Source organism: Melospiza georgiana, chromosome 10 (assembly GCF_028018845.1).
Source record: "Melospiza georgiana isolate bMelGeo1 chromosome 10, bMelGeo1.pri, whole genome shotgun sequence".
NCBI classification, from domain to species: Eukaryota; Metazoa; Chordata; class Aves; order Passeriformes; family Passerellidae; genus Melospiza; species Melospiza georgiana.
In genome coordinates this window covers 20,685,425-20,697,844 of record NC_080439.1, presented here as the reverse complement: position 1 = coordinate 20,697,844, position 12,420 = coordinate 20,685,425, and the positions used below count along the sequence as shown (strand labels likewise).

Below are 12,420 nucleotides of genomic sequence, written 5' to 3'. Positions count from 1 at the left end.
GAATGCAACAGGTGCATCTGGGATTGGTCTCATGTGGTTGTTTCTAATTAATGGCCAATCACAGCCCAGCTGTCCAGACTGTCTCAGTCAGTCACAAACCTTGGTAATTCATTATTTTTCATTCTTAGCTAGCCTTCTGATGAAATCCTTTCTGCTATTCTTTTAGTATAGTTTTAATGTAATATGTATCACAAAATAATAAATCAGCCTTCTGAAATGTGGAGTCAGACCCTCATCTCTTCCCTCAGCCTCAGACCCCTGTGAACACCGTCACATTCAACCATCAGCCTTACACTGCTAAGTCCACAACTTGTTCCCTGGGAACTGAGGCAGACTCCTGACCCTGTCAGGAGTTGTGCAGAGCCACAAGGTCCCCCCTGAGCCTCTTCTTCTCCAGGCTGAGCCCCTTTCCAGCTCCCTCAGCCCCTCCTGGTGCTCCAGCCCTTTCCCCAGCTCATTTCCCTTCTCTGGACTCACACCAGCTCCTCAATACTTGTTTTATGCTCTTGGCTGTGATTTCCCTTTACTGTGGATGTCTGTCTTGGGAATTTATATTTGTTGGGTGTGATAGATCTTGTCTCTTGGGAAGTTCCTCATCCTGCTCAGTCCACTGGAGCTGTGCAGTGTCCTCAGATGGCTTCAGGTGTGGCTGTGGTGTCTGTAGAGCTGCTTTCTGGTGAAACAGAGCTAGTGCTGGTGTCATCAAAGGACAACAGAGGGAGCAGGAGTTTTCCTGGAAATCCTCTCCAAAGCTTTTCCCCAGAAATTCTGCAGAAGCTCCTCTGTTAATTTGGCACTGGGGTGCTCATCTGCCTCCCTAGCTCTGGAAGTGTCTTGTAGAGTAGACACAGGTGTTCCTCTTAGCTGGCTCTTCAGAGGGAATAAGAGGGAATATTTCCCAAAATGAAAATTGACAGAGCCTGTGTGACACGCCTGTCTCCATCCATCACTATGACATGATTATTTTGTTTGCTCTTGCCAAACTTTGACATTTCCTGCACACGTCTAAATAGTGATTGCACACGGTGTTCTGGACCCAGGGCAGTGCCAGCAGCAGACAGGGAATGTCCTGTGGGTGGAAAAGCTGCTGGAGAGCTGCCATGAGCATCCTCAGAACTACAGCATGGCCAAGCCTGCCGTGACCCCACACTGCCTCATTTCTGAGCAACAAGTTGTTCCTGTAACTGCTGCACTCTCAAATGCATGAGGCTTCTCCAGGGAAAAGGAAAGGGCAAGGAGCAGAGCCCATCTCAGGAGGGCTGAGCACCTCTCCAGGGTACCAGGAAAACAAAACTCTCCCAAAGCTATGTTGTTCCTCCTATCCTGTTTAACATCTTTTCCTCCATCAGGATGGTTCTTGATAGGAATCAGCTTCTGGAACACAAAGCTGCTGTGGGGTTGCACCAGGGGAGGTGGCTTGTCACAGACATCTTTTATGAAAAATCTTTTTTTTTAAGATTTTTCTTCCTGAGAAGCTGAGAGGCCTCAGAAATGAAATGTAAACAATGATTATCTGCTGCTGTGGAATGCAACAGGTGCATCTTTGATTTGCTCATGTTGGTTGTTTCTAATTAATGGCCAATCACAGTCAGCTGGCTTGGACAGACAGCCCAAGACACAAGCTTTTGTTATCATTCTTTCTTCTTCTATTCTTAGCCAGCCTTCTGAAGAAATCCTTTCCTCTATCCTTTTAGTATAGTTTTAATGTAATATATATAATAAAATAATAAATCAAGCCTTCTGAAACATGGAGTCAGATCCTCGTCTCTTCCCTCATCCTGAGACCCCTGTGAACACTGTCACAGTGGCTCTGGTTGCCCTCCCAGCTGCCAGGACTCAAGAGGTGTCTCCATACAGGCACTGCCATTCTATCTCCATCTCCACAAAGGGTTAGTGACATCTGACATGGCCAATGGAAGAGAAAACCACTCCATGCAGGACCTGAAGGATTGTCAGGATGTTATGCTGAGGGGAGATTTGGGTTGGATAACAGGAAAAGGTTCTTCCCCCCCCCCAGAAGTGGTGGAGCACTGAACAGGTTCCCAGGGAAGGGGCACAGCCCCAGGGCTGCCAGAGCTCCAGCAGCATTTGGACAATGCTCTCAGGGATGCCCAGGGTGGGATTGTTGGGGTGTCTGTGCAAGGCCAGGAGTTGGACTGGATGATCCCTGTGGGTCCCTTCCAGCTTGGGGTATTGTGTGATTCTATGATTCCATGATACCTGGGAGGGCAGACAGCCATCAGTGACAAGCCTGGAGAGCAGTGTGGATGTCAGGCTGCTACTGGCAGCAAGGGCAGTCATCACTATCACTGGCAGCTCCCAGCTCCTTCAAATTCCCTGTGTGTGACCCCCACTCCAACAGCAATCCCACAGCACATCCAGGTGGTTCAGTTCAGTAACCAGGACACTTGGGGGGGTTCTACCTTTTCCTTCTGAGGCTGTTGTGGGTGAGCTGTGAGACCCTGCATAAAGGAATCACAGATCACAGCAATGTCCTGGTTGGAAATGAGAGGAAAAAATACATACAAGGATTACATGCAAGAAATGGCTTTCCTGCACGCTCCACAAAGCCATTAAACAGGTTCTAATAGGCTCATTTTATAAAACACTGATACAAAGGTGGAAAAGAAATACGAGGCTGCTGTATAGTACAGACCTGACTGAAGGTACTTCAGATATGAGCCCAAGTGTGCAAAGAGATTTTTGCTGTCTGGCTCCCACAGACTCAAAAAGTGTCCACAATCCAGCGCCAGGAATTAGGGGGTGAGGTGAGGCCTCATGAGGGCCATGGGGATACCTGACCCCTGCTCTGGAACATTGAAAGATCCATTAGTGACACTGCAGGGATGTGGATGTGATGTGCCATGGATTGTAGGTGATCCTGTGCAGCCTGGAGAGGCCACGTGCTCCCAGGCCTCAGGGGCTCTCCTGTTCTCTGCATGCACTTCACAAGCCTAAATGCATTATTTAACTGCTCTCTTTTTAAAAGACTGGGGCAGAGGTTTGCCTGAGATGATTATTGCTACTGCTTGCAGAATTAAACTGTGGATTAAAATAGGTTTTATTTAATTAACATGAATGAAATAAATGTTTGTGTCTGAATCAGTCTCAGGAGAGGTCCCAGATCAGACAGTGCCAGTAAAACTGACTGACCTGTGCTTTTTCCAGCAGGATGAGCACAAAAATCTCTGTGTGGCATCTAGACAAGATTCCTTAATCTCCTTAGGCTGTCTCAGGGACAGGCATAGCTGCCAACAGTGCAGGGGCTGGGGTTGCAGGGCTGGGTGGGTAAAATCGTGCTTGGGTTCCACGTTCCAGTGGAAGTGAAAGCAGCTGGGATTTGGTGAACAAAGTACCACAAAGTCCTGGGTATTGCTCTTCCTCAGGTCCTGCTGCTGCCCTCACTGACACACAGCCCAAGTGCCCCAATCCTGATTATCCTTGTGCCAGCTGGCCTGTGGACAGCTGCATGCAGAAAACCTAAAAATTCCAAGAATTGCTCCATCTGAGTGCTTGCATATCCAGCTCTAAAATCCTCATGCACCACCTGTGTCCTGGCTGTCTGTGGGTGTGATGGCAGCTCAGTGCTGAGGCAGAGAGAGGGAAGCGCAGTGGGATGATCTGCCAAACCTGTTAATCCCACATTTTTCCTGAAAAGTGTGTGCCCACTGATCCCAAACAATGTATCCCTCAGCCCTTCCCTTATCTTATTCCTTTATGGAAGTGTGGCAATCAAGAGGGGAGGGAGTTCAGTGCCACCCATCTCCTCTCCCAACACAAGGGCATCACCACAAACCAGGGTTCACTTCCAGCATGTTCCATAGAATCATTAAGGCTGGAAATGCTCTCTAATTTCAAGTCTAACCGTTAACCCAGCACTACTGCGTTCACCACTGGCTCATATCAGGAACAGGGTGTCCAGCAGGCCCAGGGCAGTGACTGTCTCTCTGTGCTGGGACCTGTGAGGCACCTCCAGCCCTGGGGACAGCTCTGGGCCCTCACAGCAAGAGACACTGAGGGGCTGGAGCACATGCAGGGAATGGAACAGAGCTGGGGAAGGGAATGGAGCACCAGGAGTGGCTGAGGGAGCTGGGAAGGGGCTCAGCCTGGAGCAAAGGAGCCTCAGGGGGGACCTTGTGGCTCTGCACAACTCCTGACAGGGGGGGACCGCTGAGGGTGGTCGGGCTCTGCTCCCAGGAAACAGGGACAGGACAAGGGGGAACAGCATCAATTGTGCCACAGGAGTTTCAGGTTGGATATCAGGAGGAATTTCTCCACTGTAAGGGTGCTCAGGCCTTGGAAGGGGCTGCCCAGGGAGGTTTAGAGTCCCCATCCCTGCAGGTGTCCAAGGAATACCTGGCTGGGTGACACAGTGGGGTGTCACAGCATATGTTGGAGTCGAGGGGGCCACAATATACAGAGCATCACCACACAAATTCAGAAAGCTTCAAGCGTTTGCTCAAGCAGAGTAACACCTTACCTCATCAGAAAGCTTCAGGCATCTGCCCATACAGAGTAACACTGTGTCACTCCAGAAAGCTTCAAGCAGCTCTTTGCTGTTTTACAGTACAACCTTTTATATTCCTCATCCCACATGCCCTGCCCCTGTGTGCCCTCTGTTCCCTTTGGTGGTTGGTCAGTGCCCCTGGGCACTCCATGGCTCGTTGCTGTCAGTGCTGCTCACCTGCTGCTCACAGCTGTGCCCATTGGGGCTCAGCCCCACCCCAATCACCACAAACCCTGTGCCCACAACACAGTTTGGGGATTGGTCACAGGTTGGACTTGATGAGCTTGGAGGTGTTTTCCTACCTCATTGATTCTGTGATTTTGTAAACTATGTCCCAAAGTGTCCCATTGCCACACCTGAACCCTTCCTTTTGCAGCAGCACCCAAACACCCACACAACCAAACATGGAACACCCAGCCTCCATCCTGCAGTTGCTTCTGTTGCCAAATCAGGCGGAAACACACAGAAAAACGCGGGGAAACTCTGAATTAATCCCTTTTTTTGACTAACCATACTGCTTCTCCAGATCTTTTTATTCCAGCTCTCCCATTTAACCACCTGCTGCTGTTACACCCCTGAAGATATAAATTGGAGGTTTTCCCATATCATACAGTGGTGTAGAAACCCAGGAGTCTAGAAGATTCCTAAATTACTTTGGCTCTGTGAAAACGAGTCCTGAGCCACTTGAGTCCCAAGGCTGAGTCAAAGGTGAGTGTTAGTTTTATTATTGCCACACGGGATAAGAGGAGTAAGAAACTGTAGTGCTGTATTAGTCATTCTTGAGATAGTCATAACTATTATTTGTACAATAGTTCAAGGGCTGAACTATAACCTGTTGGAATGTTTAGGAGCTGATTGAGGAGAGGGGAGCAGATGGGGAGCAGGCAGGGACGGGTGAGAGGGCAAAAATTATATATTTATTGTAGCAAATGTAGATATATTTTATTTATGCACACTGCATACATGCATAGATAGAGGGGTATATGGGAATATATGTGTAAAGTCACATAAACCACACACAAGTGTATAAAATTATACACTCATGTTATTCCAAGGCAGAATGGGTTCAAATTGAAGGAGTAGGTTTATATTAGATATTAGGGGGAAAAAAAATTCCCTGTGAGGGTGGTGAGGCCCTGGCACAGGTTGCCTAGAGAAGCAACCTGTGCCAACTCTGGACATCTTCAAGGCCGGTCTGGACGGGGCTTGGAGCAACCTGGGATAGTGAAAGTTGTCCCTGCGCATGGCAGGGGTTTGGAACGAGATGGGTCCAAACCATTCCACGATTCCATGGTGATCCTTCCACATAAGCATACACCCACAAAGGCGTAGCTCTGTGTACAAAACATTCTCTAATAAACCATAATTAGACGGCTAATAGCATTTACCCGTAAACACCAATAACCACCTGAACGCGCGCCCGTTGCGGCAGCGGCGGTGCCGGGCCCGCGGCGGGGCGGGGAGGAGGCGAATCCAGCCCCGGAGCTGCGGCCGTGCCGGGGAGGAGGAGAAGGCGAATCCAGCCCCGGAGCTGCGGCCGTGCCGGGGAGGAGGAGAAGGCGAATCCAGCCCCGGAGCTGCGGCGGCTCGGGGAGGAGGAGGCGAATCCAGCCCCGGAGCCGCCCCGGCCGGGCGGGGCCTGGGCCCAGCGGAGCCGCCCCTGCAGCCGCGGCCCGGCCCGGCATGAGGCTGAGCCGGGCGGCCGTGCTGGCACAGGCCAAGGCGGCCGCGCTCGACGGCGTCCGCCGCCTCAACTGCTGGTGGGCGCGGGGACAGCAGGGACAGGGGGCCGGGGGACGGCAGGGGTGAGGAAGGAGGACAGGCTCGGGTGAGGCTGAGAGGACAGTGATGGAGGAGGGACAGGCAGGCCTGGGCTGGGGGCGCAGGCTGGGATCAGGAGAGGGGACGGGCAGGGATGGATGAGGGGTGGCAGGGCAGGATGGAGAGGGGAGAGGAAGGGATGGAGATGGAATAGGCAGGGGTGAGGCTGAGGACACGGGCAGAGATGGGGAGGGGGTTCAGACAGGGCTGGGGAGGGGGGACAAGGGTGAAGGGAGGGAGCTGGGTGTCAGGGATGGGGAGGAGAGACAAGGATGGAGGGAGGGAGCTGGGTGTCAGGCCGGGATGGGGAAGGGGAGGCAAAGCAAGGCCCATGGCAGACTGTGCTAGAGCAGTTTGGTGGGGCCAGGCTGGGGGCTGGGGCTGTGAACCTGGCTGTGGGGGGTGCAGGGGGAGGCTGAGCTGTGCTCTCCCTGACTCCCCTCTCCTCTTGCAGGGGCAGCCACCTGACGGATGTAAGTACTGGAGGAGCCAGAGCTGGAGCCTGGGCCCACGGCTGGAGCAGGGACACCGTGGAGGCCATGGGGTTGGCAGGGCACTGGGGAGGGCCTGGCTTCGGTCTGGCCTGGTGCCTGTGAGCTGCAGGGCTTTTCAGGCTTGATTAGCATCTCACACCATTAAAAAGGAAGTGATTGCTGCTGTTTCCACATTGGAAAATTTCTCTCCGAGGCCCAGCATGGAGTCTTGGAGAGCAGGACCCTGAGTACTGCCTCTGTGGTGATTTTGGATGAGGCTCTGTCGCTAGGGGAGGGCTGGCAGGGGTGGGAGGGAGCCTTTCTTGCATGTGGAGGCTGCAGAGTTGCTGGAGCAGAAGAACAATGTGACACTGGCTGGTATCTGCACTTCCACTCCTGAGCAGAGGCTGGAGGAGCTGCTGACGCTGCACTCTCTGTGTCAGAAAATCTCTGGTGTTGTTAAGCTCGGGTTAGACTGAAGCAAACCCAAATTCCTGATGGTGCTTTTTGTGATTTCAATTTGGTTTATTTATATTTTCCCCCATGAGTGCCAACTTGTTGTTTCTGTCTCTCCCTGCTCAGATTTCAATATGCCGGGATTTGCCCAACATCGAGGTGATCACGTTCAGGTGAATGCCAGTTTGCCAGCTTTGGAGAGGGCAGGGAAATCACCTTTTCCTGGGGGTTGTTTCTTTCCATGTTGCTGGGGTTGTGTGTGTGAGCTGCCTGGCTCTTTGTGCCCCATTTCTCAAGCAGCAGAGATACAGACAGGATTATTCCTCAGCAGCTCCTCTGCACTACTCCCTGTGCTCTTGAGAAAACATTCTCTGTTTTGACAAGTGATAAAACCCGTTAGGATTGTTGCTCCTGAAATTCTACTCCATAGTTTCGACAGGGATCTTCTTGGCCTCTCCATGTGGCCTGTTTCCAAAATACTTGTTGAAATATTTTGTGGATCTCTCAAAGCTTTCCCTTTCCGTAATATGCTCAACTTTCACCTGTCCTGGGGATCCCATGGAGCGAATCTCTGTGAATTGGAGCCTTTTAACTTGGGAATCTTACGTGGGTTCTCCTTGGGTGGGTCTGAGGAGCTGCTACAGAAAAGGGGGCAGGTTTGGGGAAAGAAGAGGCTCTTTGTCATCCTCAGCAGGGTGGAGCAAGGGCTCTTTCAATTCTTCCCTCTGCTGACAAAGATGAAATGCCACAAGCCGTGGGCTGAACGCCCCTTGCTGTGCCCTGCTGGGGTGAGGCAGTTGCAGGAAGGGGCACGGGGCAGGATGGGCTCTGACTGTGTCTTTGCAGCGTGAATGGCATCTCAGACCTGGAGCCGCTGCACCAGTGCCAGAACCTGAGCGAGCTCTACCTGAGGAGGAACAACATCAGGAGCCTGGATGAGCTGTTTTACCTGAAGACGCTGCCGCGGCTGCGGGTGCTGTGGCTGGCAGAGAACCCCTGCTGCGGGCCCGACCCGCACCGCTACCGCATGACCGTGCTGCGCAACCTGCCCTGCCTGCAGAAACTCGACAACCAGGGTGGGCTCTGTCCCCTGCACGCAGCCCCGGGCCACCAGGGTGGGCTCTGCTCACCTGCACACAGCCCCGGGCCACCAGGGTGGGCTCTGTCCCCTGCACGCAGTCCCGGGCCACCAGGGTGGGATTTGGTCACCTGCACGCAGCCCCGGGCCGCCAGGGTGGGCTTTGGTCACCTGCACGCAGCCCCGGGCCACCAGGGTGGGCTCTGTCCCCTGCACACAGCCCCAGGCCGCCAGGGTGGGATTTGGTCACCTGCACACAGCCCCGGGCTGCCAGGGTGGGCTCTGTTCCCTGCACACAGCCCCGGGCTGCCAGGGTGGGATTTGGTCACCTGCACACAGCCCTGGGCCACCAGGGTGGGCTCTCTCCTGCACACAGCCCCGGGCCACCAGGGTGGGCTCTCTCCTGCACACAGCCCCGGGCTGCCAGGGTGGGCTCTGTCCCCTGCACACAGCCCCAGGCCACCAGGGTGGGCTTTGGTCCCCTGCACGCAGCCCCGGGCCACCAGGGTGGGCTCTGTCCCCTGCAAACAGCCCCGGGCCACCAGGGTGGGCTCTGTCCCCTGCAAACAGCCCCGGGCCACCAGGGTGGGCTCAGTCCCCTGCACACAGCCCCAGGCCACCAGGGCGGGCTCTGTCCCCTGCACACAGCCCCGGGCCACCAGGGTGGGTTCTGGTCACCTGCACACAGCCCCGGGCCACCAGGGTGGGCTCTGTCCCCTGCACACAGCCCCAGGCCAGTGCCACCTGGGAAAAGGGGATGTGTTGGCTCCTCTCGAGGGCATCCTTTGAGTTTTGCTAGTCAGGGGATGTTAGGGGTTGAGTTAAATCTGGCGCTTCTAAGCTGTTTTCTCTCTGTCTTCCCTTTTCATTTATCTTCCCCTTTCCCATCTGCCTCCTCTTCCTCCTTCCCCTTTTCCTTTTCCTATCTCCTTTTCCTTTCCCTATCCCTGTCCCCTTTTCCCTTCCCTATCCCCTATCCCCTATCCCTATCCCCTTTCCCTATCCCTATCCCTTTTTTCCTTCCCTATCCCTTTTTTCCTTCCCTGTCCCCTTTTCCCTAGCCTCTTTTCCCTTCCTTTCCCTTCACTATCCCTTCCCTATGGTAACAAAACAGAGTGCCTCATTATAGCTTGGACAGTACCACTAATTAGTGGTTTGTAGAGCTCTCTCTTTGCTGTGGCCAGACAAAGGTTCTATAACTGGATCTGCTGCTGTAGAAAAGCTTCTCTGTTTTCTTTTTCTTCCATCCAGTAGCAGAAATTTGGTTTCTTTTGGAGCCTTCTCCAGAGACAAGAAATAGTAAAGCACGTTTGCATCCCTCCTTGATACCCTTCTCGCTTTGGGAGGCTGGTGCTTGCTTCCAGCATTCTCCTGCACTCTCTGCAGCAGCAGAACCTGCCCTGCTAGAGATGCCATCCCCTTGGGCTGCTGCAGTGGGTAGCAGCAGGCATTTGCTGTGTCCCTTGCAGCTGTGACAGAGGAGGAGCTGTCGCAGGCGCTGGTGGATGGCGTGGAGATCACGGCGCCGCCGGCCCGCAGCCCCCTGGAGAACGGCTGGTCCAGCACCGCCTGCAGCACCGCTGGAGCCACCACGGAGCCCCAGGGCCAGCTGCTCAGCTGCTGCCTGGAGGACACCAGGTGAGGGCTGGGCAGCTGCCAGCATGGCTGGGATGCTGAATTCGTGTGTAGCAAGAAAGGAGCCTGGCATTCCAGGCCCACAGCTGGTGCAGCTTCCCACTGTGCTGGTTGCTGCAGTGGAGCTGTGCTGGTTCTGTGGGGCTGGTTCTGCTGTTGGGGGTGGCTTGGGCTCATCAGCTGCTTGTGCAGGCAGGAGTGGATCCTCTCCATTCCCTGGGGTCCTCCAGCTGGATTCTCCTTGCATGGCTGCCTGTGATGAGGAAGGATTGGCCTGGCAATTCTCCCACCTGGTCATAATAACATTTGCTTTTCCTCCCTTTTTTTTAAGCAAAACTCAGGATGAGCTTGATATGAAGCTTGTTCCCAGGGATAAATACTCCTCCTTTTCCACTCAAGAGACAGACTGCAGCTGCAAGAAGACAGTGAGTATCTTTTAAAGACCAAATTGCTTTTCCTTGTACGCGGGGCTGAGCCCCAGTGTTGAAGGATGTGAAGAACTTTGGATGTCCCCAGAGGAGGGGAACAGAGCTGGAAGAAATGTCCAGGAGCAGCTGAGGGCTCTGGGTTTGTTTGATTTGGAGAGAAGGAGGCCGAGGGGTGATCTCATGCCCCTCTGCATCTTCCTGAGGAGGGGATATGGGGAAGGGGTGCTGAGCTCTTCTACTTGGGATCCAGTGATAGAAGACATGGTGATGGTTCAAAGCTGTGCCAGGGCAGGTTCAGACTGGATATTAGGAAGTGTTTCTTTAGCAAGAGGAGGTCAAACCTTGGGAAGTGGCTGCTTAACAGGAAACTTAAGTGGTTCCTCAGCCCCCTCCATCATGTAGCCTTGGATGAATCTGGATTTTGGTGGTTCAGCTGGGAATTGCAGAGTGCTGGACTCAGTGCCATTGCATCAATCAGCAGAGCAAGATCTAACCCATAGCTGCCTAGAGCAGCCCCACTGGCTCTGACCTTTAAAAATGGGAGAAGTAGTACCCCATTGCAGCTGAAGAGGCTCAGGTTGGATGTTGGGCAAAAGATTCTCCCTAGAAGGACAGCTATTTAGGCTGTGGAATCTCTCCCTGGAGTTCTTCAGGACATGATTTGACAGAGCCACGACCTGGCATTGGCACTGGTCCTGTGGCGGTGGCAGGGCTGGAGACCTTCAAGGGTCCTTTGCAGAGAGCACCAGCTCTCCTCATTCCTCAGAGCAGGGCTGTCCTTTCCCATCCTACACACACTGAGAGCGAGTGCAGCCGCTCCTGGCCGTGCCTTTCCTGACAGAAGGCAGGCTGGAGCGTGGCCAGCAGCCAGAGGCCGTGGGCAGAGCAGAGGATGGGTTTGTCCTGCATTCCAGCCTCATCACGTGCCTCTCCCTGCCTGTGTTTGCCCCGAGGGCTCGGCTGTGGGTGTTAGTCCCGGTCCCGTGGCTGCAGGTGGCTGCTCCAAACTGCTGCCAGTCGTGGTGGTGGTGCTGGTGGAGGAGTTCCTAGAGAGAGCAGGGAAAATCGAGTGTCCTTGTCCTGGCTGGCTGGTCCAAAGCAGTGTGTGCCTTATCCCCACAGAGCAACGTCCTGGATGCCATCCTGCTTCTCATGAAGGAACTGGACGCAGAGGAGCTGGAGATCATCCAGCAGACGGTGGCCAGGAGGCTCCAGGCCTTGCAGAAGAAGGAGCTGCAGGAGGAGTGACAGCAGCCACCCCCCTTCCAGCCTCCCTGGAGCCCCAGCCCCGCCGTGCTGTCCTGCCCACACCCCTGGCTGCAGCCAAAGCCTCGGGCATGGCATGGGATGCTGCTTCTCTGGAGATTCCCTGCCACTGCAGCAGGCTCTGACACTGTACCCTGCGTGGCTGGGGCTCTTGGGTGGGAGCTGCAGGCAAATCAGCAAGGCAGAACTGAACAGGGCTGCAGCCAGAGGTGCTGTGATTTGAGGGGGAGCAGAGCCTGCTGATGGCTGGGAGGGACTCCACCCTTCAGCCAGCCTGGGGGTGCCCAGCACCTCTGAGGGCAGTTTGTACCACAGAGATTGGCTTTGGTAGAGTCTGACAGGGAGACATTGCCTGAGATGGTCACCAAGACCTGTCTGTGCAGGTGCTGAAGGTCAATGTCCAGTTATTAATTTATTTTCCAGCTCCTGGCTGACTTCCTCAGGTCCTTCCTGGTGCATGCAGTGCCTGCCGGTCAGGCAGCCCAAAGGGAAGCTCAGAGCAGCCTAGGTGAACCAGGAATGACTCCCACATCCTGAATGCTCAGCTGTACTCTCACCCCAGCATTCCCTGCAGGCATTAGAGCAGCTTAAAGAAACATCCCAGTTAAAGGCCCTGAGCATTCTGCCTGCTTTGGACAGGCATCCGGGGTGGGTGTTGCTCTTTAACTGATAAAACTGCATTTACCAAGTTTTCTAGAGCTGTTAAGAGCAAACTAAACTGTTGTGACATACCAAATAAACCCAATTATCCCTCAA

The 12,420-nt window shown here is 53.9% G+C and overlaps 1 protein-coding gene across 1 annotated transcript; it reads left to right on the top strand.

Annotated features, from left to right (window-relative positions):
* Positions 1-6,168: 6,168 nt before the first annotated feature.
* CFAP410 (cilia and flagella associated protein 410) lies at positions 6,169-12,420 on the top strand. Its single transcript, XM_058031075.1, has 7 exons — positions 6,169-6,267; positions 6,783-6,801; positions 7,384-7,430; positions 8,104-8,333; positions 9,805-9,973; positions 10,302-10,395; positions 11,521-12,420. The coding sequence occupies exons 1-7, from the start codon at positions 6,191-6,193 to the stop codon at positions 11,644-11,646; spliced, it is 762 nt and encodes a 253-aa protein (XP_057887058.1). The 5' UTR covers positions 6,169-6,190; the 3' UTR covers positions 11,647-12,420.